At 44.3% G+C, this 25022-nt stretch overlaps 1 protein-coding gene across 11 annotated transcripts in view; it reads right to left on the bottom strand.

Moving 5' to 3' along the window:
* Positions 1 to 25022, bottom strand: part of NEDD4L (NEDD4 like E3 ubiquitin protein ligase) — a 322004-nt gene that overhangs the window by 9108 nt on the left and 287874 nt on the right. For all 11 annotated transcript variants that reach the window (XM_036876834.2, XM_036876837.2, XM_036876838.2 and 8 more), the window contains 9 exons: positions 24082 to 24140; positions 20195 to 20260; positions 17907 to 18136; positions 16250 to 16371; positions 13742 to 13812; positions 12025 to 12120; positions 3814 to 3887; positions 1629 to 1689; positions 74 to 133 (listed from right to left, as the gene is read on the bottom strand). In XM_036876834.2, coding sequence (XP_036732729.1) covers positions 74 to 133; positions 1629 to 1689; positions 3814 to 3887; positions 12025 to 12120; positions 13742 to 13812; positions 16250 to 16371; positions 17907 to 18136; positions 20195 to 20260; positions 24082 to 24140 — 839 coding nt within the window. The remainder of the gene's footprint in view (positions 1 to 73; positions 134 to 1628; positions 1690 to 3813; positions 3888 to 12024; positions 12121 to 13741; positions 13813 to 16249; positions 16372 to 17906; positions 18137 to 20194; positions 20261 to 24081; positions 24141 to 25022) is intronic.

The following is a 25022-nucleotide window of genomic DNA, read 5'->3' as shown; positions in this document are numbered from 1 at the left end:
AGAATAAAATATCATTTATGAAGTAGTAGCGGAGACTTAAAAAGAATCTACAAAAAATGTTTATAATACAAACCTCCAGTTCATTTTCATCAAAAATTTTAATCAAATCAATAGGAAGCAGTTCAGTGAATCCCTGAAAGAAAAAAAGTCATCTTGAACACCTTTTTCCTTGAAAGAGAGAAATTTTACAGGAAAACAAACTTTTGGTTAGCCAAGAAAAACACATTCTCTACTGATAACTGATATATCAGGGACAGTATCTAGTACATGTAGCTCAAACAACAACAACAACAAAAAAAACAGCAGTCACAATACAAAAATTTTGAAAAGCAGTAGAATCTATAGAGTTCAGGTACTTAAGTAGCTTCTGAAACCCTATGAAAATATGGGTTACTTCAGGCAGGCGGATTCCAGAAGCCACTGTGACACACTGTTCTGAGTCAGTGTGTCCTAAAATGCCCAAGGCACAGATGTGCAAGAGAACATGTACAAAAATAAGGTACTGGAGGCACACAGATGAAAGAGAAAAGGAGACGGTTATGACTGAGTCTAGGGAAGACTGAGCTCTGTAATTCCCAGGTCATCTAACTAGTGGAGTGGCCTCAATGGGGCGGGGCGCTCCACCTCCTTGGGCCTCGCGTGAGGCTGATTCTGAGAGGTGATCATCAGGGTGGGGTCAGGAATCTGCTTCCTAGGTTCCTTGTGTAAATGCTCTCAAGTGAGTCTAACTCCAAGTCCCTGGATTTTTTTTTTGAGTGTCCTGACTGGGCTGGGGCCTCGCTCCTCAGGTGCAGAGAGCAGAGCTGGGACAGCTTAGGAGCGCCTCGGCAGCAGAGAACTCTGCACTGGTTCAGAGGAAATTTCTGATGTGCTCCTGGGGCTTGTTCTTATGTTCTCTTTACATAACTAAGCCCATCATCAAGATTTAAAAGGGGAATTCCACTTTTGGTCAGAGTGAATCATTTTTAAACTCTCATCAGGACCCTGGGAGCATCACTGATACTATTTGGATCTGCGAAGTACCCGTTTCACCCTTTAAAAGGATGACAGCTGTCACAAGGTGGCTTCGTATAAGATAAAAACCAGTTGAAGAAAAAGTGTTTTACATGTACCTGTGTAGGAGAGAAGTCTGTGAGCAATAGCTCTGAAAGAAGGTAGGGGATAAAAAACAAAATGTTTGACTACTGACTGTTACAGGGCGGTGGCCCTACTGGAAACTGCCTTTCACACTGCTGGGCCCTGATCCTTGTGTGTCTTACAGCGGTCACCGCAGCAAAACGCAGGGACGCACCCCTAGCGCCCTGTGGGTTCTGCCTGAATCTGCCAACAGGGGTTCCAGCCTGTGTGGAGGGACCTGCTCTTCTACATCAAGTCTGTAAAAAGTTCTCTCTAAAAATGGTCGAGGCAAATGTAAAAATCAGAGAAGCAAAGCAGGAGAACACAAATCAACAGACGGAGGGTGGGGGCGCAGTGCTGGACCGCTACCATCCTGGAGGCCGGCCAACAGCGTGAGCGCCCACACCTGCCTCTCAGTGTGGGGTCTGTCCCACCGCCACGCCCCGAGGAGGGGAGCCAGCCCCTCAGCCTGGGACAGGGGTGTGGGCAGGGGCCCCAGCAGCACAGCTCACCTCCAGGAAGGCGTTCATCTGCTTCTGGACCCTGTTGACAAACCTCCACTGGATGACTAGGCTGCGGGAGAAAACGAACAGCGTTTAACCACCTCATCACCACCAGGGCACATTTCTTTCTTCACAACTGCAACTGCTTCTCATCGGGCAGGGGAAAGGAGGGAGACTCCTACAATGGCAAAGGAAAAGGGAGGCTCTAGTGCTGTGGCACACGCAACTCATGACTTCTCTTGAGTGAACGGGAACAGATGTGAAACCACCTAAAATCTCACTGAGGATTTCAAAAAAATAATTGAGTCCCCCCACCCCCGAGATCAAGCATTAGTTTATCAAAGTCACTTTAGGACTATGGGGAGAAAAGGGATGAAAAAAAGAGTCATGGGGTATGAATACATATGTATGTGTGTGTAAATGTGTGTATACAAACTCATACGTATACCCACATGGATGTGTAAATATGTACACGTTTTTAAAGGGAGTACCCGGTACAACATATTTTGTGATACGGTATTTCATTCCAGTATCCAATGTACTGTTTTTCGACAATGGCATCAAAGTCATCAACAAAATGACTTACACTAATAATACTACACTTTGAAGGATAAAATGTCCACTGAAACTATTTTCTCTGTGAGGATGTTCAGCGTACAGCAGATGTACTGCCAGGAGAATCCACTGTGGACTCCATGTAAGGCGCGTTGTCATGGAACAGCACAAGGACCTGGTCATGAAGGGCTCTCATGGCCGAGGTGGCGCCATGGCAACAGCCTGGAGGGCAGTCCCACTACACAGCCATGGCTGCTTTGCTGCGCCGGGCTGCCATCATCAGTCCAAGCCTCAGCTGTCTGCTTGCTCCAGGGGCACACGGCTGGGGGCAGAGGGGTTCATTTCACCCTTTTGCTCAGTCAAGCTGGCTAAGCCTCTGCCTGAGCCTACTCCTCACCAAATTTGAAACCTAAGAGAATTAACTGCAAAGAATGATATACAACACATATCACAGTGTCAGAACTCTCAGACTTCTGACTCTAGTCACCCTGGGATGCATCATTTTAAAAAATCTATTCCAAGTTTGAGTGACGACAACATGCCTGCCAGGCTGTCATCTCGCTTGCTCAGACTGAGTTCAGAACAACGTGCAAACTAACGTGAACAGGTTGGAACTGTGCTATCTTACTTGTAGTTTTTTTTAATTAAGCAGAGCAAGCTTTTAACTTGCAAGGAGAGAAGTCTGTGTTATCATCCATGCTTTGTCAGGGTCCCTAGTAGAGACCCCAACACTGTCTGTTTCTTCCTAATTAGGAAGAATAGGTTTCTCTTTGCAGATCACACTAAAAGAGGCCAAGACCCTCAGCCAATTCTCTCAGTTTAAAATCGTCTAACCAGTTATGTTGAGAAGAGAGGAGGGAACCAGCTTATTGAAATGGAGTACTGAATGCAAACAAGGAGCTCAGGCAGCTGCAACAACGGGCCAGACAAGCAGAAGCTGGAGCCTGGAGCCCCCTCTGCTGCCCTGCCCACACCCCTGGCCAGGGTAGTGAGTGCTACCTGGTAGTCCCTGGAAGATGCCAGCACTGGGCGTTTGAAGCATACATACACCCCGAAGAGGAAAATGTAATGTGCCCGACAGAGGAAGTCCTTCTGTGTAGCACGAATGCCCTAGGATTACTTACAGCTGGACTTCCAAAGGTCTCAACATGTGTTCCACTAACAGGCTGAGATTTGGTTAAGAAAATTGCAGATATGAGAAATAATTCACTGTGTTTGCATGGACCAAACTTTTCTATCTGCTTTTAACTATTTTCTTATTTTTTCATTATGGAAAAGAAGTCAAGAGAGAGATGAAATATTTTATCTTTGGTTATTCCTAATTTTACCCCACTGGTCATCGACTGTGTTCCATTGCTGCAATTCCCAATTTTAGACTAGATATCCACATACTCCAAAAGGGAACCTGCCCCCTACTACTCAATAATTAAACCTTTTTCTCCTTTATGTGGCAGCTCACTGCAGTCATGATACAAGTCAAAATTTCCATTTCATAATTCAGCTATTAGCCCAAGCCAGAAAGGAACTCATCTTGTTAAAAACATGTCCATAACATGCATGAGCTATTCTGGTAAGGGATGTCACCAAATAATGCCGTTCAACTTAACAACAGAAAATATTTAAGTGCATGTATACGTACTCAATATACTCCCTTTTGTTTTCATTTGTTACCATTATTTCTGACCCATTGGGCTTCAGATCCACTTGGTATGTCTGTAATTGCAAAGATAAAATAACAATCACCATCATGAAGTCATTTTGCACATTATTACGGAGTATTAATGTCTTACTATAAAAAGATAAGCAAAATTTATTCAGAAATATTTTCCAGCAAATGGGCTCTGGGTATAAGAGAACGTCTAATGAGGCTTTTAAATTGTTAAGATATTACACGTTTAGAGATGTTATCATTAAAGGCAAATTTTTAATGGTTATTTATGAGTTTTAATTATTCCTCATACATTACCAACAATGCAGAAGAGCAACATTTTTTCATCTGCTATCTGTTTGTCAAGAAATTAATGATGTTTAACAGAAAAGACAGGGCATACTCATCAAGACTATAGAAACCCAAATGAATTTCATTTGTTCCCCAAAATTAGATTTTACATTCATAAACAAAGATGTGTGGAATTTCTTTCAAAGAATCAAAACAGAGGGACATAAACAAAAAGGAAGAAACTTCTGGAATGAGGCTGAGGGATGTATTTATCTGCCATCCTGAGAACCCAGCCTTGTATGTGCACCTGCCCCCCAACCCCTTCCCAGATGCTGTCTCCCCACTCATCACACTGGCGGCTCCCTCCCCTGGAGCCTCCCAGGAGGATCAGAAAGTGTAGCGCAGCTGAAGTGAAGACAGGGCCTCCTCCCCAGCTTCCGGCCAGCCCTGGCTTACGTCACTGTGTACAGAGCAGCAGGTAGTACAAGGGAAGGGGTGGGGACAGGCCTAGCATTTTACAAATAAAATGTTCACTCTCATAGAAATTTGAAGGAAAAAACACTACCCACAACTCCCCTACCCAAAGGTGACCACATCAGTACTTTGGTGCGATTTCTTGCTCGTTTTTTCTATGCATACCCAGCTATATTTCAGAGTAAGCCAAGCCTAAGGGAGAGGGTTTTCCAGAACATGTTTCCAGGTTGCATCCACCTTGAGGGATACAGATTCAAATCTGTGATGAAATCTTTGGCTTTGGCAATGGTCCACTTTCAGGGATCCCCCCACCCCGGCCACACACATCTGAGTGCAGACTGCACCTCTCTGACCTGAATATGTGTTTGGCTTGTCTCCAAAGTCTTCCCTGACAGAGCACTTGATGACTGTTCTTACTCACAATGCAACGGCTTGGATAGTCACAGCACACTGACCACCCATCTAGTCCCTTTATATGTTTTCTTCTTTATTTGGGAAGGAATCTAGTTCTCCTACCATATAACTGACCTCCATATTCTAAAACGCTGAGTCAATTCTTTACTGTCGCCAATATGGACTTCAATTGTCACCATGTTTTTAGTTTTCTTCAAATCCCTCCTTACCATCCAAGGTCCCTTTTTCCATGCTGTCTCTCCATATCACCCAGCTTTAGCCTGTAGTGACCTGCTCCTGTCCTGTACAGGCCATGGCAATTCATGAGGATGTTAAACAGTTTTGCTTAACATAGGGTGAGGCAGGGATGTTTCTTGTAGTAGAAATTCTTCTGACCAGTATTTGGAAGTTTGTGGGCCATATTCAGTTACACCTCTGTAATGTTTTTAATAAGCCTGTGATGGGTTTTCTTTTCTCCCCCATTTATTCCTCCTCGAAGACTGCCTTGCTGTTCCCTTTAGTAACTGGATTTTTCTATCAGATCTACCCTAAACGACAAGTTAACAAATCCAAGCCCAGTTCTGCTTCTTGAGAGGCTTTCAGTAGAATTCAGCTGTACTAAGATAGAACCTTTTCTGGGAGTTGCCATTCCCAAAAAACCATTGCACGCCTGTCAACCACAGAGAGAGAGAGGGTGGGCAGGGTTAAAGAGAAAAACACCTCTTGTGCTTCTAAAAGCAGCACCTAGTGATAAAAAAGAGCAAAACCAGCCACTATTACTGCATGTACAGAAATGCTTCTTACCTACACTGTTAATGGGACTCTAACTGGCTTAACCTTTTGGGAAGATAATTTAGCAACAGACATCAAAATTTCAATGTGCACATCCCTTTTCATAATAATCTTTCTCAGAATTTATACCAAGGGGAAAATATTGGTCAAGTGTACAAAATGCATATTCTAGGAATTATAGCTATCATACTGTTTATATGGTGAAATATTTAAATAGCCTAGATGCCTACATGGTAAAAAAATGTATCATCTGTGAAATGGAATTCAGGGCAGCTATTAAAATGATATGGGTTGACATTTACTGACATGAGAAGGTGTCCAGGATTGGTAATTCAGAACTGTATGCATTATACAATTCCACTTCTATAAAAAATGAAAAAAAAATCTTGTATGCATGTGTTCACAGAGAATAATTCTGGAAGATATAAAACAAAATTTTAATTGTGAATTTTCTCCATGTGTAGGAACTATGCAGAATTTTTAAATACAGTTGACCCTTGAATAATGTGGGAGTTAGAGGCACTGACCTCACCCCTGCACAGTCAAAAATCTGCACATAACTTTTATTCCCCAAACTTAACTGTTAATAGTCTGTTATTGACTGGAAGCTTTATTAATAACACAGTCAATTAACACCTATTTTGCATGTTACGTGTATTATACTCTGCATCCTTATAATAAAGTAAGCCAGAGAAAAGAAAATGTTTTTCAAATTGTGGCAAATCTCCAAAAAATTTTCCAGTATTTTTACTGTTAATGTATAAGTGAATCTGTGCAGTTCATACCTACATTGTTCAAGGGCCAACTGTATTTTTATTGTGCTGGCTTTACTTTTCTCTAGTATTTGCTTATCAGGTAAGTAAAGCTGTACTGAAAGACAAAAACAAACAACAAACAAAAAACACACAGAAAGGGGACCATATTATCCATGCTAAGTAAGGAGGCCAAGCAGGCAGTTAGTCCAGGGGAGCTGCCCAGTCTGATGGTAGAATCTCACCTCCGGTTTCTCTTGGAGGCAGTGATCAGGGGCTCAACAGCAGGCAGAGAAGGGTGGTTTTCAGGACTGCTCCCTAAGCCACTATGTTAGGGGTAAAGCCTCCCAAAGCCTGGCCACTGTTGTCTCCAAGTTCAAACTTCGAATGGTGTTCAACCTCCACACTGTGGGGCTCCTCACAGAAAACACTCTGACTCCGGGAGGGGCAGTAAAGGCTGCTGTCTAAATCCACTTTTTGAACTGGCTGCCAGGAACTGGACTACAGACTGCTTCCTGCAGCCCAGGTGGAGCGCAGGCTTGACACAGGGGCAATCCCCAAACTGTCATTAGGTAGGTGACATGGCCTCCATTTTCTCAGCAAGACAGAGGCTCAGCAGGAAGTGGAGGGCGCTGGGGTCCAGCTCCAGCTCGCCTGCCCGCAAAGCGCACACCTAGCGTGAGATCTCCTTGACTCCTTGCACGTAAGTCTCTCTGGCTCCATCTCTGCCGGCGCATGTCTAACCAGGGCAGTGTTGTTTCTGGTTGTGTCCCCACTTCACACTTCCTTTCTTCAGCTATCAACGCCACAGCGGGGAGGGACTATGGCTCACAGCTGCACTGCAGGCCCCACTGAGGCACAGCGGGCTATCAGCCAGCTTGTTGGAGAAGTGGGGTGCATCCAATCAGGGGTGTATATCTAACAGATGTTTTGCCCTACCTGCCCCATGCCCACCTACGACGTTAGGGGCCAAGTACAGGCATTAATCAGGCTACAGAGGCAGTGGCTGATGCCCAGGAAGGTGGACCCCCGGGACCCCCAGGACAGAGGCTAACGAGGACACTGGAGATTGAGCCAGTGTTAGAACCCAATATTTTTTGTCCTCCAAGTTCCAATCTTTGCCCCCCCCAAGGGCAGAATCTCCCCAGTCGAGAATGGGCCTCAGCCTACCTAGCACCTGGTCCTAAGGATCTTCCTGCAGGGCCGCTGCCCAGTCTCTTCCCTCCCACTGCACAGACCTTTACAAGTCCTTCTAGGGTGTCTTCCAAACAACCAGATCAGATGCTGCTCTCCTGAACGTACAATGAGAATTTCTACTAACCACAGCTCTAACAGGGTGCCTCCCCCTGGTGGGGTGTATGTGTGCGTGCGTGGGTACACAGTACACTGGTGTATGGTGTATCCTTTCTGCTTGGTGTACGATTGTGTGAATACTGCAGTCTGTTTATCTGAAACATTTATAAGTAGGCCCCAGATCCTCACCACCACCAACAAAAAAAATCGCAAAATAAAAAACCCGCAGCTGCAGTTTCTTTGGATGGCGTGACATCCAGCACTGAACCTCCGGCTCTGCTATTTCTAACTGTGGAATGACAAAACCAGCTCAAAGCCTTGAGGAAGGCCACCTGCACACACATCTCACTCCTGTGCTAAATGCTCTCCACTGAAGAAGTGACTATCTTGGGGCACAAGGGAGGCATGGATTTCCCTGTGGGTAGAGTAACTGCAACGCACAGTCCCCACTTTGCAGAGGGCTGAAGGCATGAGAGGTTTGCACAGGCATCTTGATGTTGACATTTCTGGTTCAACGATTCTATTCTGAGTGCCTGCCCTGTATGACGCACTGTGCCAAGTGGTGAGCGCTCGCTGGGGAGCAAGAGGCAGATCCAGGGCCGAGCTTCCAAGCCTGGCTGGGAAGACAGATACTAAACACACCGTCATGCAGATATGTGCAAAGCCATCCATGGTATAGGCCACAGGGAGAACGGGAGACCGCTGAGGTTATTAGTCTGGGGTTAGGGCCAGTTTCCTTAAGGAAGCGTGGTCTGAATTGAGGGTCGCAGGAGGTATGTTCCCCCACAGAAGGAGCAGCATGAGCAAGAGGGAGCATGGTGTGTCCAAGAAGTCCAGGGGCACCAGACCCCAAAAGCAAGAGGGGCAGCTCTATGATGCAAAACACCTCTGGAGATGGGGCAGGAGGACCAGGCCATGCAGGACCTCGGGGGGCACATTAACGATTTGGGTCTTTATCTCGAGAGTAATGGGAGGTCTCAATGGTTTTGGCAAAGAACGACACGATCATTTTACATGATCTGAAAAGACCACTTTGTTATTATAGGAGGTCAAGGTGGATATAAAGAGATCAGTTAGGAGTCTGAGAGAAGATGGTAGCTTAGATGTGGGTGCTGGTGGTGGAACAGATGTGCACAGATCTGGGAAGTATTTGGGAGTTAAAACGAACAGGGCTTCCTATGGATTGGAATAGGGAAGATTGGATATGACTTCTTAATTCACTCTAAATTTCTCCCCAGAATGCAAAATATTTGATATATTAGTTCTCTGTCAGGTTAGTTCTCTAAAAAGGGGAGGCAGTAGTTTTGCGATTAGGGGACCCAGTCGTTATCTTACTCAGTTGTGGGTCCGTCTGATGACTGTATTACCTTACCTGATTCCATCTAAGTCAGAAGAATCGCCCAGCATTAAGTGAGGCTTGAGAACTGTTTTTCAGGAATAATTGACATGAACTATAATGATATTATAAGTCTTCTTAAAAATCCTAACATCTTATTTGATTTTATTAGGTGGAAACAGACTTGTTTAACTGTAATGAAGAAGGGTGTCCCAGATTATGTGCTTCTAGCTTTTGCATTGCTGATGTCTTCTGAACTGTGTTGTTAGTCACATGGTTTTCTGTAAGTGGATATATTAAATAGGAAATCACCTAATAGGTGATTCCAATTAAAATTATTTCATTTTTTCATATTTGGGGTTTCTATTACTTACAACATTTAAAAAAACTAGGTTAGTGCATGTTCATTCATCTGCTCAGTAAGCACTGAGAAGGCATCAGCTACATGCAGAGCACCGGAGACACCAAGAAGACCTGCAGGAGCTTACGGGGCACAGCAAGTCAGAACAATCAGAGGACAGGACGGGACGAGCTATGCGGGACGAGGATGAGAATGTGGAGGTATAGAGCTGGCAGTGCACAGCCGGTGAGGTGGCACAGATGTCTCTGGGAAACTGCTGGGGCACAGTATGGTTGTGCAGGTGAGAGAAGGCGCCAGAAGGCTAAGGGTGGGGGCAGCTGTGGGTCAAAAGCGATGCTCAAAGGCTGTAATTCACAAAGATCGCAGGATGGCCAGTGAAGAGTTTCTGTTTAAGCAGATGACTGGTACATTTGGGTTTGCTTTCCTGAACTATTACAAATGGAGCATCGTGCAGGGGCATCGGAGAATGTGCTGAAATGAGGGGCAATACAGGAGCCAGGGACACTGCTATTACCACACAACCAAGAAACCAGCAGAACCTGAATGAAGGGAAGTGAAGAAGCAGCCAAGTCAGTGGGGTGGTGACCAGCTGGACCCGGGTGACTAGGCATGAAGAGAAAAAGGAAGAGTCTAGAATGGCTCCCCAGTTTCAGGCTGGGGGGCATGGGGAAACCAGAGCTGACGTAGGGGCAGGAGGGGGACACAGCTTCGGTCCCAGGATGATGGGCCTTTCAGGAGAAGCGGCTCAGCAGGCCGTCCAACCAGCGGGGAGCTGGGGCCTGGAGGAGGGAAGAGGCTGGTGGCGAGCAGCACGAAGACGGAGGTCACAGGGGGATGAGGCCACCCAGCCAGTGAAGGCAGGATGAGAAAAGCAGCAGGCAGAGAATGAAGGGCTGAGGGACACATGCCTGTGGGGTCAGCAGGAGACGCAGTCCTTCTAGGAGATGGAAAACAAAGTGGCAAGAGCCGTGGAAGAAGGAACGAAGAGGGCAAGGCATTGTGACTCACAGGCTCTTCCGGGGGACAGTGAGCAGGGGTCTCAAAGCGGTGGAGCCAGGAAGGAGCCAAGCGCTGCAGACGCGCAGTGCACTCGGTCCCGGGGAGGCCACCGCTAACCTGGAGGGGACAGCTTCCTACGGGGCTGCAGAAACGACCTCCCGCCAACAGCCCCACGAGAAGACTCCCACACAGGAGAGCTGTGTCCCTTTGTGAAGATTTTTGGGCATAAATATGGAGCAAAAATGGGCGCAGGGTGGAATAAGATGAGATTTTTAATGGACTCCTTGATCATTTATGTGAAATTATGAGGTCGCTCTCATCTCTGGTGCCTGAAGTTCTATGAACCTCACCCAAGCAACAGGGAAAAAAAGGGACAGAGTTCCCACGTCCACTCGCCCAGGACGAGACACACAGACACACACACACACAGACACACACACACAGACACACAGACACACACACACACACACACACACACACACGACTGTTCCTTGGTTCAAGCAGATGTAACAAGTAATTTTGGTACCTGCATGATCATTTTCTTGCTCAACAATTTCTGCCCCCACTTGTCCTCGATTCCTTTATATCTAGCGGCAAGAGTTTCTTTTCCCTAAGACTGTGAACCCAACAGGGCAGGGACCTGATTTCCTAACTTCACCTATAAAACTGAGCACTGCATCACAAAGTGACACGGTAAACATGTTGTTTTTGACAGTGGAGTACACTTTTAATGATCTCTGAAGCAATAAGGAACAAATCACTTTCCATATGGTAACCCTTGAAACAGCCTCCAAGACCTCCTGGATTTGGAGGCCCAGTAGGTTTGGTTTGGGAGACGGGAACTCTCTCTGGGTTTTCGTGGAGGACTGGTCCCAGGGTTGGGTGACACCTTGAGAAGACCTCCCAAAAGTCATCATATCACTGGGGACAGATGAATCCAAGGTTTTCAGATTTAAGACAAACATAACCCACAGAACTTTAGGAAGAATATGAAAATCTCAAGCAGGCAACTATATCTTTCAACATCACCTTTCTGATTAATCCAGCCTGACAGTGTGAGTGCAAAGCAAGAAGGAATGGTGGAAAAAAACCTGAGCTTGAAGACAAATTTCACCAGAATGAACAACAGAATCATTAAGCAGAGAAGAAAAACCCAAGGCCCACCCCCCCTAAACCTGGTTCTGTTCATGTATTTACATTGCTAAGTAAGCATTCTGTTTTTTGAAGTGCCTAAATTCTAAAAGGCCCATTCACGTTCAGATCTGCTTTAGATTAAAGGGTGCTATTTCATGTCCCAGAGGCCTTAGAGTTTCTGTAACTGCTGGAAGAGGTTGTAATCGGGACCTGGCTTCCAGGAGTGACAAAATGCTACTGATACAATGATAAGGTAATGAGCACCCAAAGCTCCTGGCAGTTGTTCTTAATTGTCTAGCAAAGTCATGTTACAGCCTGTGAAGAAGCAAAGACTCTCTGAAAGTTGAACAGGAGCTCCTGGGCTTGCACACACTTACCTGTCCAAAGTTTTCTTCATCGATACAGAACATAAGGTCCAGTTCAGTAGGGTCATTTTCTAAGATCCATTTCAAAGAGTTGTAATATTCACTATCCTACAGAAATAACACAGAAATTAAAATTAAGTATTTTTTTTTTTCAAAATACAAACTTGTCTGACTTCTTTAATAAATCTTTCTAATGTAATGCCATTCAGGATGCTCAAGAATGACATTTGTCACTAAGATAATGTTTTCTGCTTCACCCCAAACCTACTCTTCCCCTTTAACTTAAGATACAAACCAAAAAGGAATGCTTGGTACCAACAGGGCTTTGTAGTTGGAAGCCGTCCTTTGTGGAGGGGAAGCAGCCTGCTCTGGAAGGGGGACACAGCACTGTGACGCTGAACACGTACAGATCAATCAATATGCTTCCCATCTTTTAAGAGTGAAAATACAGAGGAAAACAGGAAGGATAGAGAATGTTCTAATTAAATACCAAGAGTTTTAAATTACACCCCTTCTTGAGCTTTAACTGCTCTCTGCCAAGTCACTGCAAGCAAACAGGATGGCTGCTCAGAGTCCAGACACAAGCAACAAGGCCTCGGCTTCTGTCTTTCAGGGCAGGTCAGGTGCTGGACTGCCGGGGACCTGACAGGCTCTGAGAATGTGCTCACCAATTATCAACACGTGGTACAAAATTAATTTACACCAAAGGGCAATTTCTGTGCTCCTAGCATTGTCATTATACAGTAATAAAAGCATAAAGCCTAAGTTAAAGGTGAAAGCTGGAAAGCAGTTTGCAGCTGGAACTGTGGATATGGATAGGAACTGCCCGTGGAAAAACCAGCTGAGTGGGTTCAAGTGCACTGCTAGCACCCTCCTCTCCTTTCATGCAGAGGTGTTGAGCAGAAACAGGGATCAGGGCTGGTAAGTCACGAGGCTATGGCTCTTCTATCCAACTACACTGGACACACAGGCAACACAACAGCAAGGCCAAGGGCACACAGACGCTTTCTGACTCAAGCAACAGAGTGTGAAAGCAGAGGTGCAAGTACCCTGGATGGACAGAAGCGCTTCGGGTGACAGCCACATGATCGGCGGTGGGTGGTGGGAGTATGGGTGTTTAGAAGAGAAACAGAAGCAAAAGGTGTATTATGAAACGAGCATCTCTTTTTGTTTTTATAGAAAGTCCTTTCAATTCAGATGGTCACTGAGATAAAAGGAGTAGGGTAAGTGGAACGTGTAACCCCTGTGACTGCTGAGGGAGCGTCCCTGGCACTCCTCACTTGCTTCCATCCTCTCCTGCACCGCAGCCGTCACTGCCATGTCTAGGAGGACTGTATTTCCTGTTTTGGCCTGTGCCCCTGCCGTTTTTTGAGGTCAGAAAAACACAGAGAGCAGGTGAATCTCTAAACACTTGCTATGAGCAGTGTTTTTCGATGGAGAACGGGGCTGCAATAAGGTCTCCAGATAACCTTGGATTTAACTTGGTCAAACCAGTCCTGGGTGAGCAGAGGTAACGAGGTTCGGGTGTGCCCACCCCAAGCACATGACTCTAGAAGTGTGACGACGATTTGCTCATCAGAAATATTAGGGAGCTAGCTTGAACGATTACACGTTCCCTGCTGCTCACACTGAAGGACGATGCCTGTAAAAACCGCTGTGACTACAACACGGTCGCTGTTCTCCTTTGGCAAGGCTGGTGACGCCCATGGGGGAATCTTTGTTTACTCACCACGGATTCCATGTCGTTCAGAGTGATCTGCTTTCCCAACATCATTTTGTAAAATGGTCTAATGAAGAAACCTAAAACATGGGGAAAACTGGGTTAGTTTCAAGTCTTTGATAATGCTGTGCCTCTGAGCCGGAAGTAAAAGATTAACCTGTCTCAGGTTTGGTGCAAGCCCAGCTGCCGGACAGAATAACTGAAGACCTTCTTTAGCCATCTGTGACCAAGCAGAGGAGTGCCCACGTGGCCGGGTTAGGGGTCAGGCGCACGGGTTAGTCAGGAGGGCAGTTATACCGTTAAGAGATGGTAAGGCTTAAAGGGGTCAAGAAGGTTTCTGGGAGGTGACAAATGAGCTTTGAGGCCAAGCAGGAGCTTGCAGGGCAAACGGGGCCCATGAACGGCATAGCAAGGGGTGCTCCAAGCAGGGGGACAAGACTAGGGGCTCACCGGCGGAGAAGCACAGAGGGCCTGGAGAGGCCCGGCCAGGGACTGGAGGCATGCAGCTCCCATGGGGTGCTGGAGCCTGGGCTGCTGCCCAACGGCAACAGGCAGTCACTGAAAGGCCAGGTGGAAATCCTGCCTGCATTTCAGTATCACTGCCTGGGCAGTGATGGGAGGGGGGAAAACAGGAAATGAGGGGGACAGCTTCCAAGGCTGTGCAATCTTCCAGGTGCAGCTGGGTAAGGCCCGGGGGAGGTGATGGCGATGAGGAGTCCAGCAATGCACAGGTGTCCCACAGGGTCCCCAAGTCACCTGGTCCAAAGGCAGGTCGGCACCACAAGCTCCTAACACGGGGCAGAGGAGCCTCAGGCCTGCCACTTCCCCCCATCACCCTGAACCCCGCAATGAGTCACCAGCCTCTGCAGCACATTCCCACCCCCACAGGTCCTAAGGCAGCAGCTCCATTACCTCTGTGTCTAGGGAGGGAACAAGGGTGGGGCCAATGGAAAGGGAGCGGCAGGCTTTTTATGGAGCGTGCTGTCTGCCTACAGGGGCATTCACCGGTTTTAAGGGACTGAAGACACCGCTGACCACACTCAATGGTGGGTGTTCTGGCTCTTGATTTGCAATTCCTGACATCCCCTGTCATCCCCTCTTGCCCCCGTCTCCTCTGTTCCCTGACTTGTTTCTATGGGGTCTATGGCCCTCCCCAGGGCTGTGACTTTTGGCTAGTCTCTGCTCGTCTGCAATGAGCCCAGCTCCTAAATGCTCCCACTCTCCCTGCCTTCAGGTGCAGCCAGGGCTGGCGAAGCGGTCCCGGCCTTTTCTCCCGAGCACTCCATGTGTGCCCTTTCTTGTTCTTTCTCCCACTAGAATATAAATTCATTGTGGTCAAGATTTTATCTTTTACTTCTCTGTATTTCCCTGAAGCAACTAGGAATGTCTTCATACTTAGCAGAAGGTAAATAAACTGACCTTCTAAGAAGGTTGACATGAATCAAACAGGCTGAAACAATCTATGGCATGATTCCAATACTGCAATTAAAATATATTCACACTACCTACATATATAAAAAGAGCACGCGTAATTTCCTTCTGATCAGTGTTACTTTGCTAATTAGTTCTGTTTACTAATCAGTAAACAAAAGTTCACTTGCCACACAAAAAATAAAACTCTGACATGAGAGATCTAAACCAGCTAGTAATTACCAGTAAAAATAAATTAAAGGAAAAAGCAGAGAGGATACATCAATTATTTATTGGAACAGCTTAGGTTCCATAAATGCAACTAACATAATTCCTCTGGAAATCTCTCTCTACAGCACCAGCAATGTCAACCTCAAATACTACTCTCTGATTCCATCCTCAACCATTTCAGCCCCAAATTCTTCAAAAATATTTGTGTTTCTCTTTCCTCTGATTTTTGTCTCTTAAGGGCACTACTTTTGAAATGACCAAATCCATATGAAGTCTCCATTATAAGCCTACTGATGAGCCTGGGAGGGAGTCTGACTTTACTTCTAATATAACTTGACATTTTTCCATGACTTACATGTGCTAATAATGAGACTATTTTGTGCCATATGTTTCAGCAGTGATCATAGGGCCAAGGTCTTAGATGAGCTGTAACATTGCTTTGAAATTATTTACAGTCTCTTCACACTCAAAAGAGCAATAATTTAAGGACAAATAGAACAATGGCAGGATATTGGGTGGATGATATCATTTTTTAATTAACTTTTCAATTAGCTTTTCCATCTGTCACCAAATCTAGCTATCGCTAAAGAAAAGTTATTCTGCAAAACAGAAAATGCACAAATACAACATGTTCTGTGCTTCACACTTAAAAAAAAAAATTTAAACTGCATGTGGACACTATGTCTTCAATGCTCAAATTAAGATGGCATCAGGGAAAAGCACCTCCATTATTGGCAAGACATAAAAATAATTTATTGAATTAGAGAAAACCAGTGAAGCTTTTGCCTAAAACCTTGATGTGAAAAATAAGGCACCTGGCAAGAAATCATGAACAGCCCCATCGTATTTTTACATCACAACATTTCAGTAACTTACCATCCAGAAGTTTCCCGTGAAACACTGCCAGACCAGCAACTCTTCCAATAAAAGTAAAATAGGACAAGTGATCTTCATTACAGAGGCCTGAATTTGGATTGATCTGAAGTGTGTAGTTGTCCCTTTTGGGGAGGAAGAGAGAGGAGAGAAAAAGTCCAATTATACTTTTAGGTAAGAAATACAGTCTGATTTTGCCATTGTGACTGGTCATTACACTTTCACAGTGCTCACAGTGCACTTGCAGACACCTAGTACCGAGTGGGAAAAGGCAGAAGCTAGTGAATGTGACTTCCTCTTTGGTCATCAGCTCGTTTGCGATCAACAACTGAGGTCTAATACAGCTGGTGCACGTGCCCTATATAAGCTAAAACCATAAGAAACTATTGATATTTCACTATTTTTGATCTACAGAAATGTCAATTTTATAGAGTTGGGTCGAGTATTTTGCGAAGAGGAGAAACCCCATGTAACAGAGGGGCTGTGCATGGATTCTCTATTAGGAAGAGGGTTAATTCTTCTGAGGTTTGGGGATTAAATTTTTTCCCATGGGCCCAACGCTTGATCTGACCAGCGCTCTGTCCTGCAAGGCCCCAAGGGCGCTGGAGGCAGTACACGGCTGTCTCAAGAATGCAAACTCCAAATGTTTATAGGCATCTAATTTTCTTTGGTCTCAACATCTTGAGGGTCAGTGGTTTTCAAATTGGGCTCCACTGACAGAATAATCCGGGGGGTACCTCTGGGAAGGTGGGAGGTAAGGATCCTGCCCACCTACCCTGCTCTCCGCTCAAATGGTTTTATATAGCAGGCTTTTTCATGGGACTTGGTAAAAAGGAGAGTTATTAACAAAATGGGAAATTCTGGTGAGAGCACCTGGGGGACACTGAGGCTGCCTTCCGAAAGCAGCCTCAGGAGGCTGGCAGCAGGTGGATGGTGTGGGAGAACCTGATGTCCCCTCAGAGCACAGGCTGCCTGTCAGTAAGGTCAACATCTACTCCACCAGAGGCTCCAGTGTAGCCTAGGCCTCTGGGGACCGCACAGCCTGCAGGAGAGCTGGTTGGCCATGTAAGTCATCAGTGTTTGATTCCCAAGGGAAAAAAAAATCGAATCTGCCTCGGTTTCCATGCTTGGTAATGATGAAATCCTAATGCAAGGGGCAATCTGGATCTTCCCTTACAAGCCCAGGGCTTGGTCCTTCAGACCCTGAAGAAGGGGTCCTCAGTGTCCTCGGAATCTGCCTTTAATGTCGTGGAACTTCAGGAACTATTCTTATTCTTAAGACTATGACCATTTTCTGAATTCTGACACTGACAAATTCTCCCAAATTAATATAACATTACAGGTGAAAACTGGCTCGTTCCTTACTGATAAGTACCCAACACATTTTCAATTTCTATTACATGAACCTGCCAAACAAGAGAAGAATCATTTTTAGGTGTTCACATATTTCAGGTGTTTACTTTACAGAGTACATTATTGCACCATGCAGAGTCAGAACCTGCTCTAGACTTATAGGGGGCCAGGGGGTAGGGGAGTGGGACTGAAATCAGGAGTGTTAATTCATCTCCAATGAGGGAGATGCTTCTTTCACTAAGTTGAAGCACATCAGGAATAAAACCATCTCAGTGGGAGACCAGTTGTGAACGCATTCCACACTTACGTGGCAGAGTACTCGAAGAGACCATAGTACGGATTAAACATCTCCTTGGACAGTAAGAAGAACCATTCTCTGGCCACACCCCCATAGTCAAGACCTTTCTCTGATTCAAATTCAATCCAGAGTCTAGCTTTTAGGACATCTGGTCTTTTCACAGACATGATTCTCCGGTAAGACTCTTCAAAAATGTTATTTCTGTGAAGTTTCATTTCAAACCTATTTGGAATATCAGCCTACACACAAAGAAAGAAGCACATGATCATTAATTAAATATACACCTCCTTTCTAATAGAGAAAAAACGACGATGAGTAGAAATGATTGCAGCCTTCAAGTAAATAAGCAGTGATGAATGTTCCAACTGAGATTCTTTCCTTTGTGGATTTTTCCTCATGCAAGCAGAAAGCCTCACTCTGTCAGGATGAGACACCCAGGGCATCCGCCAGCAGCTGGCAGACTGAGCCAGCACCATCTGCTGCAGAAGCCGCTGCGCTGAGTAGGACACATCATCTACTCCCTCTTTTATAAAGAACTGTGGGGCATTTATCCACCCGCTGGCAACTGAAATACAGTCCACTATATATATTGTTTCTGCTAAAAAAAGGGACTTTAGTTCAGGTAACTAAAATCCGTAAATAATCCCCACCTAGCTAGGCTGGGAGCATTCTCAACTCTGGTAGGGACTCCAGCTGGTAGATGTGATCCGGGATGCCTACAAGCATGTTGCCATGGAGAGCAGGACCCTGATTATCACGCTGAGTTGTGGGACAGCATCCCAAAGGCCACAGTTAATATACATGAAAATAAAAAGCACTTGGCTGAAGAATGGACTAACAGTTACCAAAGGGAAAGGGACTGAGGAGGATGGGTGGGAAGGGAGGGATAAGGGCGGGGAGGGGGGGGGGAAGAAAGGGGTCATTACTATTAGCATGTATAGTGTGTGTGTGGGGCACGGGGAGGGCTGTGCACCACAGAGAAGACAAGTAGTGATTTTACAGCATCTTGCTACGCTGATGGACAGTGACTGCAATGGGGTTTGTCGGGGGGGACTTGGTGAAGGAGGTAGCCTAGTAAACATGTTCTTCATGTAATTGTTGATCAATGATACCAAAATAAAATTAAAAAAAAAAAAAAAAAAAAAGCACTTGGCTGAATTTGTGAGTAACTGCTTCCAGGAAAAATGAGGGCCGGGGTCAACCCTGCCATGAAAATGGAATTGCAGGAATCTGTTTCCAGGCAGAAGATGCCACAGTGAAAGTGCCACAGAGTGAGACAGGATAATGTCCACAAAGTCATCACCTGTTGCTGGGGGAAATGCAGGGGTCTCACAAAGAAACTGTGGAATTTTATGTGTTCAAATTGGAGTCATTTCTAAAGTAGTCATCCAAAAGCTCCCTGAATCAGGATGTTGGAAGAGAGAACAGACCCCCACGATGAAGGGGAGCTTCCCTAGGCACAGACTGTGTCTCATGCATCTTTACACCCCATGCCTCAGATGCCCAGAAAATGAGGCATCAGCGGAGGGCAGTGGTGACGGGACACAAGTACCTGGCCTGACCTGAGCTGTGGCCCACACGCTCCTTTGCCCAGTGGGAAGAAGCAAAGGCATGGTGACTGGTGCTGTGACAGTGGGCACGCACCTGAGGACAAAGCTGGTAACACTGTCACTCAACAAGTGACATCAGAGTAAAACAGAAGACAGAATGTGGAAGAAGTTGGGAAGATGAGTCAGTAGAAAATACAACGCCGTAACTGAAAACACGGCCTGTAAAAACATTACAGGGTTTCTCAGTTTTGTGATACACTTGGTCTTAATATGCCCAATAGTATAAATAAATTACAGGTATATCATAAATATTGTAATTAAAACTAAACTTTTGAATTTAAAGGGAAGGACTTAAACTTTTTCTAATTAGGATCCAGGTTTTATTAAATATGATAAACCATTTTATTAAATATGATAACCATAAGTCATTGCACAGGCTTCTCCAGAACTCTTGATTAGGCCTTGAATTATCTTAAATGCCATAAAAATCACTGCTACCTTTTCATGTATTACACAGGGGATTACCATTTTGGTGATTTGCTATGTAATACTAAGCAAATCTTCACTTACTATTTTTGTCAAAAAGAAAATTCAGATTGAGGATCCAGGTGGATCGAAGTGCAATGAAAAAAGGAAGGTAATATTTTTAGTATACATACAAAAGTAAATATGTGGTTCTCACTGACGTAACTTTGGCAACTTACAAATAATTAAAACAGCATTTTTGGAAGACATGTAGTTACTCACAGGTTTCTTCAATTTCTTCCTGAAGTAGTCGTATTTCTGCTTAAATTCCCTTGAGTAAGGAACAGCCTAGAAGATAAATTTATAAATAAAGATGATGTAAACAGTACACTTGAAATTTCATGTATAATAAGCCAACATTCAGGGACTTTCATGACTCATAAGCCTTAAAATTCTCAGTCCGCATGATCATTAAAATTTACACAATGTCTACATAACACATGGTAAAGGTCTAGAAATGATTAATCAGCATTGAATGGGGGGTTTTACTGCTGGAAATATCTGTACTGACAGCCAAAAAATCATTTAGGGACCTGATACATTAAATACCCTTTCCACATGGCTTCTGTCTAAACATGAGTCATGGTGTAATCTTTTTTTTTTTTCCCTTAGCTCCAGTTAAGAGTTATTGCTATGATATTTTAACACACAACCCAAAGTGACCTGTACTGTCATTGTGAAAAGACTAATCATGCTTTAAAAATCTTGGGGAGGAAAGGTAATGAACAGCAAGGTAAGTGAACTGATGGCTCTTGTCAAGGAATATAAAATCTGGTAGCTGGCATTCTGGAAAGGTCCTCAATTCAGGAGTCAGAGGGTCGCCCCTCACCATTCAGTGGTCTCGGGCAAGAATTTCTTTAAATCTGGGACGACACAGAGTGGTGGCACCACCGGCGGAGGCTCGCTAACTGAACTATCAGTATTCAAAAGTTCTGGAATCTCTTTAGACAAAGTAATACCATTTTAGTTATAAATATTCTTTACTCGCTATGTTGTAAAGTAGCTTACAATATCCCAGAGCCACAGTCCTGACTTGAGGCTCTTGAAAGGCTTGTAATTTTTTCTAGGGAAGAAAAAGGACTGGCTTTGTACACACACAGACACAGACATAACTGTGACAGCATCATACTCCGAATAACACACTGCTTTTTAGTTTGAATTTAGGCAAGAACAGTTCTACTGACATCAACTTGGCCTAAGTTAATAAAATATACTGATCCTTATTAAGTGTCTCCAGACTAAACCTTACATATTCACCATGCTTCTTCCTAAGCAGAAAGGGGGAAATGAGGTAAAAAAGCCTCCCTCATTCATACAGTTTTGAGACACAATCACACAAGCAATAACTAAGTCAAAACAAGAACTTCTCTTATGGAAAACAGTAATTGAGTCAGTGTTTTGCTTTGTAATTCAAGAGCAAGAAAGACATCATATTCCTATATCTTAACACATTCTAAAGACAATTTATACTACCCACGTCTGTTCTGAGTTGAGCCAATCTTCATTTGGCTTTCCATTGGACACTAGTTCTGCCCACCTATCAGACTTCTGTTGGGCCGTGTTTAGTCTGATGAAATCATATATGAATTCTGATTTGTAGAAGTTAAGAATTTTTTATCTTGGCACCCACCAAAATAAGGAAAAGGATACAATGTTCTGACATAAGCCAATGAAGACGTTAGCATGCTTTTTGCTCTACTATGTCCCGTAACAAAGATTTTTCTATCTACTTTATTTATTCATTCTTTAGGGGCTCATTTGCTGATTCACTCAACAGCTATTTCTTGAGAACCTACTCTGCGCCAGGCATTTTGGGTGCTAGGGAAATACTGGTACCTCAGCCAAAGATTTCTTTCCCTGCTGAGGAAGACCTAACAAGCTATTGCAAGCAACGGACAGTAAGAAATAAATGAATAAATAACAGTAAATGCTATGAGAAAAAAATGATGAGAGTTCCTAAGAGGTTCATTTAGGAATGGTCAGGGCAGGCAACTCTGAGAAAGGGAAGTCTGTGCAGAAACCACAGCCACAGGAGGGAACAGACCACAAGAGGAACAGCGAGGGCCAAGTCTCGAGAAGGCAATGTCAGACTGATGTTCTTAGCTGTGATTAACTGCGACGGAGGGACACTCAGCTGCAGCTGAGAAAGTTATTTCCTTTCATTACCTCATTCCAGCTTCTAGAAGTCCTGACTTCTAGGGTCAGCTCTACGGCCAGCTCTGTGACATGACCTCCCTACTGTGAACTGCTTCAGAACTAAGTGGAATGATTTGACTAAACAAACTTGAAGGCACTTCCATTTCCAAAAATCTGTAATTTCCAACAATTATTTTTTGTTTTTGTTGCAAAAAGGCTTCCACATTCATCATTGTGAATGCGAGCTCAATAATCTCAAATGATAAATCTCCCAAGGAATGTATTTCAAAATGTTACTCCCAGCCCATAATAACTACTCCTGTGTCTGACTTCTAACCTGATAGGTGCTGACAAGATGTGGGTGGAAATAGGATGCTGAGTTATTCCTGGTCTTTCTTCTTCTGGGGAATGATGCATGGAAATTGAAAAAATCATTACCCTCCTCCAATTCTTAGCTTTTCTCCCTGTGGAGGTAGTTCTTATATACTAAAAGAGCAGGCTTTTGTGTTCTCCTGAAAAAATTCTAACAATGTACCAGGACAAAGACATCCACAGAGAGCAGCCTCTGAAGAGAATTGCAAGTATAGTGCACTTCTTGTATTGGACAGGCCAAATTATTTATTCTCTCTTGAAAACCTGGTGTCTTCCTTCTTACATACAACTTAACTTACAAAATAAGCCTATTAAAACATGTCTGTTGATTAGAGCCCTCTTGCTCTGGATTAATTATGCTTTCTTAGAACAAAATGACTTATTGGCTAAGTTTTTTCTAACTGTTTTCATGCCATTACTGTCCAGTTGATACCAGAGAACCTGGAGAGAAGGGGTTGTGCCTGACATGGAGATGCTGATCAGGCCCCCACACATGGGGCTCCAGTCCTGATCCTGACATTTGCTGGAACTTTTGGTAACAAAATTAGCTTTCTGAGCTTCTGAAATATTGGGAATAATGACATCTTCCCTACCTTCCTGATGGGATTGCCGAGTTTCAAAGCAGCTGATGGTGAGGTTCTTGGAAAAGTACGAAGCCTGACCCAGCATGAGATAATATTCACAAGAGCAGCCAGCATGGCCGGCACTTTATCAGTGCTTCTCGTGGTGATGTTTGTTACACAGCTAACACATTGGCTTCCAGAAATGTAGAGCTGAGTTGCCACAGAGGGGGACCCTCTCCCCTAATATGTAGATATTTTTTAAACTGGGGCAAAAGAGAAATCAAATGAGCAAAAAGACTCAAAATCAGAGAAGTGGGCACTTGACCCAGACGTGGTGCTTGGTCTTTAACCCTCACACAGACACAGAACCTGGCTACAGTCTGTGTGACTGCTGATGAGTGGGGCCCTGTTTCACAGCCTCCTCTCAGGTGTCTGACGGCAAGTAACTGTTAACTGCTGAGTGACGGTGGGTGGTGGTTCTCACTCTTCCTTATGAACACAGTGTGTGACACTCCACCTAAGGCAGACCTGGCATCTAAGAGGGGACTATGACAAAGTTAGTGGGTCAGCAGATACAAAGATTGTTAACCTGGCCGGCTCCAGAGGTTAGCTCCAACCTCACGCAAACTTTTACAGATTTTTAGAGCTGGAAGAGATTCAGAACACAGCGAAAATTTGTTGGTATGCATTTACTACTCTTGGCCTAAAGCAATGATGAAACCATAAATATAGGGCTTAACTTTGCTTCACATAAAAAGGAAGAGAGGGTATTTTGATTGTGATACATTTAATCCACCTTTTTATAATGGAGGAAAAAATGTTTAGTTTTCCTTTATAATGAAAGCCCGGTGAAAAGGCAACTGAGGGGTTCCTCACCTGGGAACTCCAGGGAGAAGGTGGGGGGGGGGGGGCAATGTTAAACTACTCAATTCACGACACCAAGCTTTTGGCCCAGAGGTAGGCAGTACTACACAAGAAATGTGTGTTTAGACTCAGCTGTAATATTATATTGAAGAGTCAGGACATGAGAATACTAACCGGACCGGTAATAGCTGGGTTCTGCAGTCTTGGGTCTTCCCACTGGGTGATTTTGCTATCTGTAAATTAATGTTAAAAACAGAAACAAAAACAAACTCCAGCACATTAGTTCAAATTTATTCTATGTCAAGAAGGTTTTAGAAAGAATTATTTCTGGATTTTTCAAAAGCTGCCCAGTCCCCCCAATCCTAGCCTCCCAAAGATAAATAACTTAGTATTTCAGGGTTAGAACTCTATATGGTAGCCCCCCGCCCCTCCACCTACTGTTTAGTTAAAGCACACAATCAAAAATGCACAACTGAGGTAAACCCAGCTATTCACACAGTTTTTGGCAAGCAATCTGCTGAAATTTCAATCATAAATCCCTATTTTTTGAAGGATTTATAACTTGATCCTGATTTTCACTAAAAAAAAAAAGGCATAAAAAGTCTTCATCCCCCAAAAGTTCACCCGATTTTTCTCATTTCAAATACTTTTTTCTTTGCTTATCATGTTGAAAAACTGTTTCAAATTAAAATCCTACACTGAACAAATGAATAATCCATAACATATGTCACTCATATGCACACAAAAATCAAAGCGGCTAAGGCTGCCCAAAAAATGAGAATCAGATACAGCAGAGGAATATTCCAGAGAAAGGTTTCTCTTTCGGCCAAGCTGGCAAGTGGTTTTCTTTCTTTTCAATGAATCTCAGCAAGATTGTTCAAGGCCACCTATACAATTGCTTCAGTGAGACAGGTGACAACATGCACGAGCTGTCCTCAATAACTTGAGATTTGTGACTGTAATTAAAAAGACTATGGGTTACTGTGTTTCGGGGGGAGGATGGGGGTGCGAGACAGACTCACATGAAAGAGATGGGGAGGGCAGCCTGGGGGAGGACGGGTTCTCTTTGGAGTAGTAGGAAATATAAGTTGTTTAAAAAAAAAAAAAAAAGGACA

This window comes from Manis pentadactyla, chromosome 6 (assembly GCF_030020395.1).
Source record: "Manis pentadactyla isolate mManPen7 chromosome 6, mManPen7.hap1, whole genome shotgun sequence".
Classification (NCBI taxonomy): Eukaryota; Metazoa; Chordata; class Mammalia; order Pholidota; family Manidae; genus Manis; species Manis pentadactyla.
Note: the sequence above shows the minus strand (reverse complement) of the source record. Positions and strands in the feature narration are given on the sequence as shown.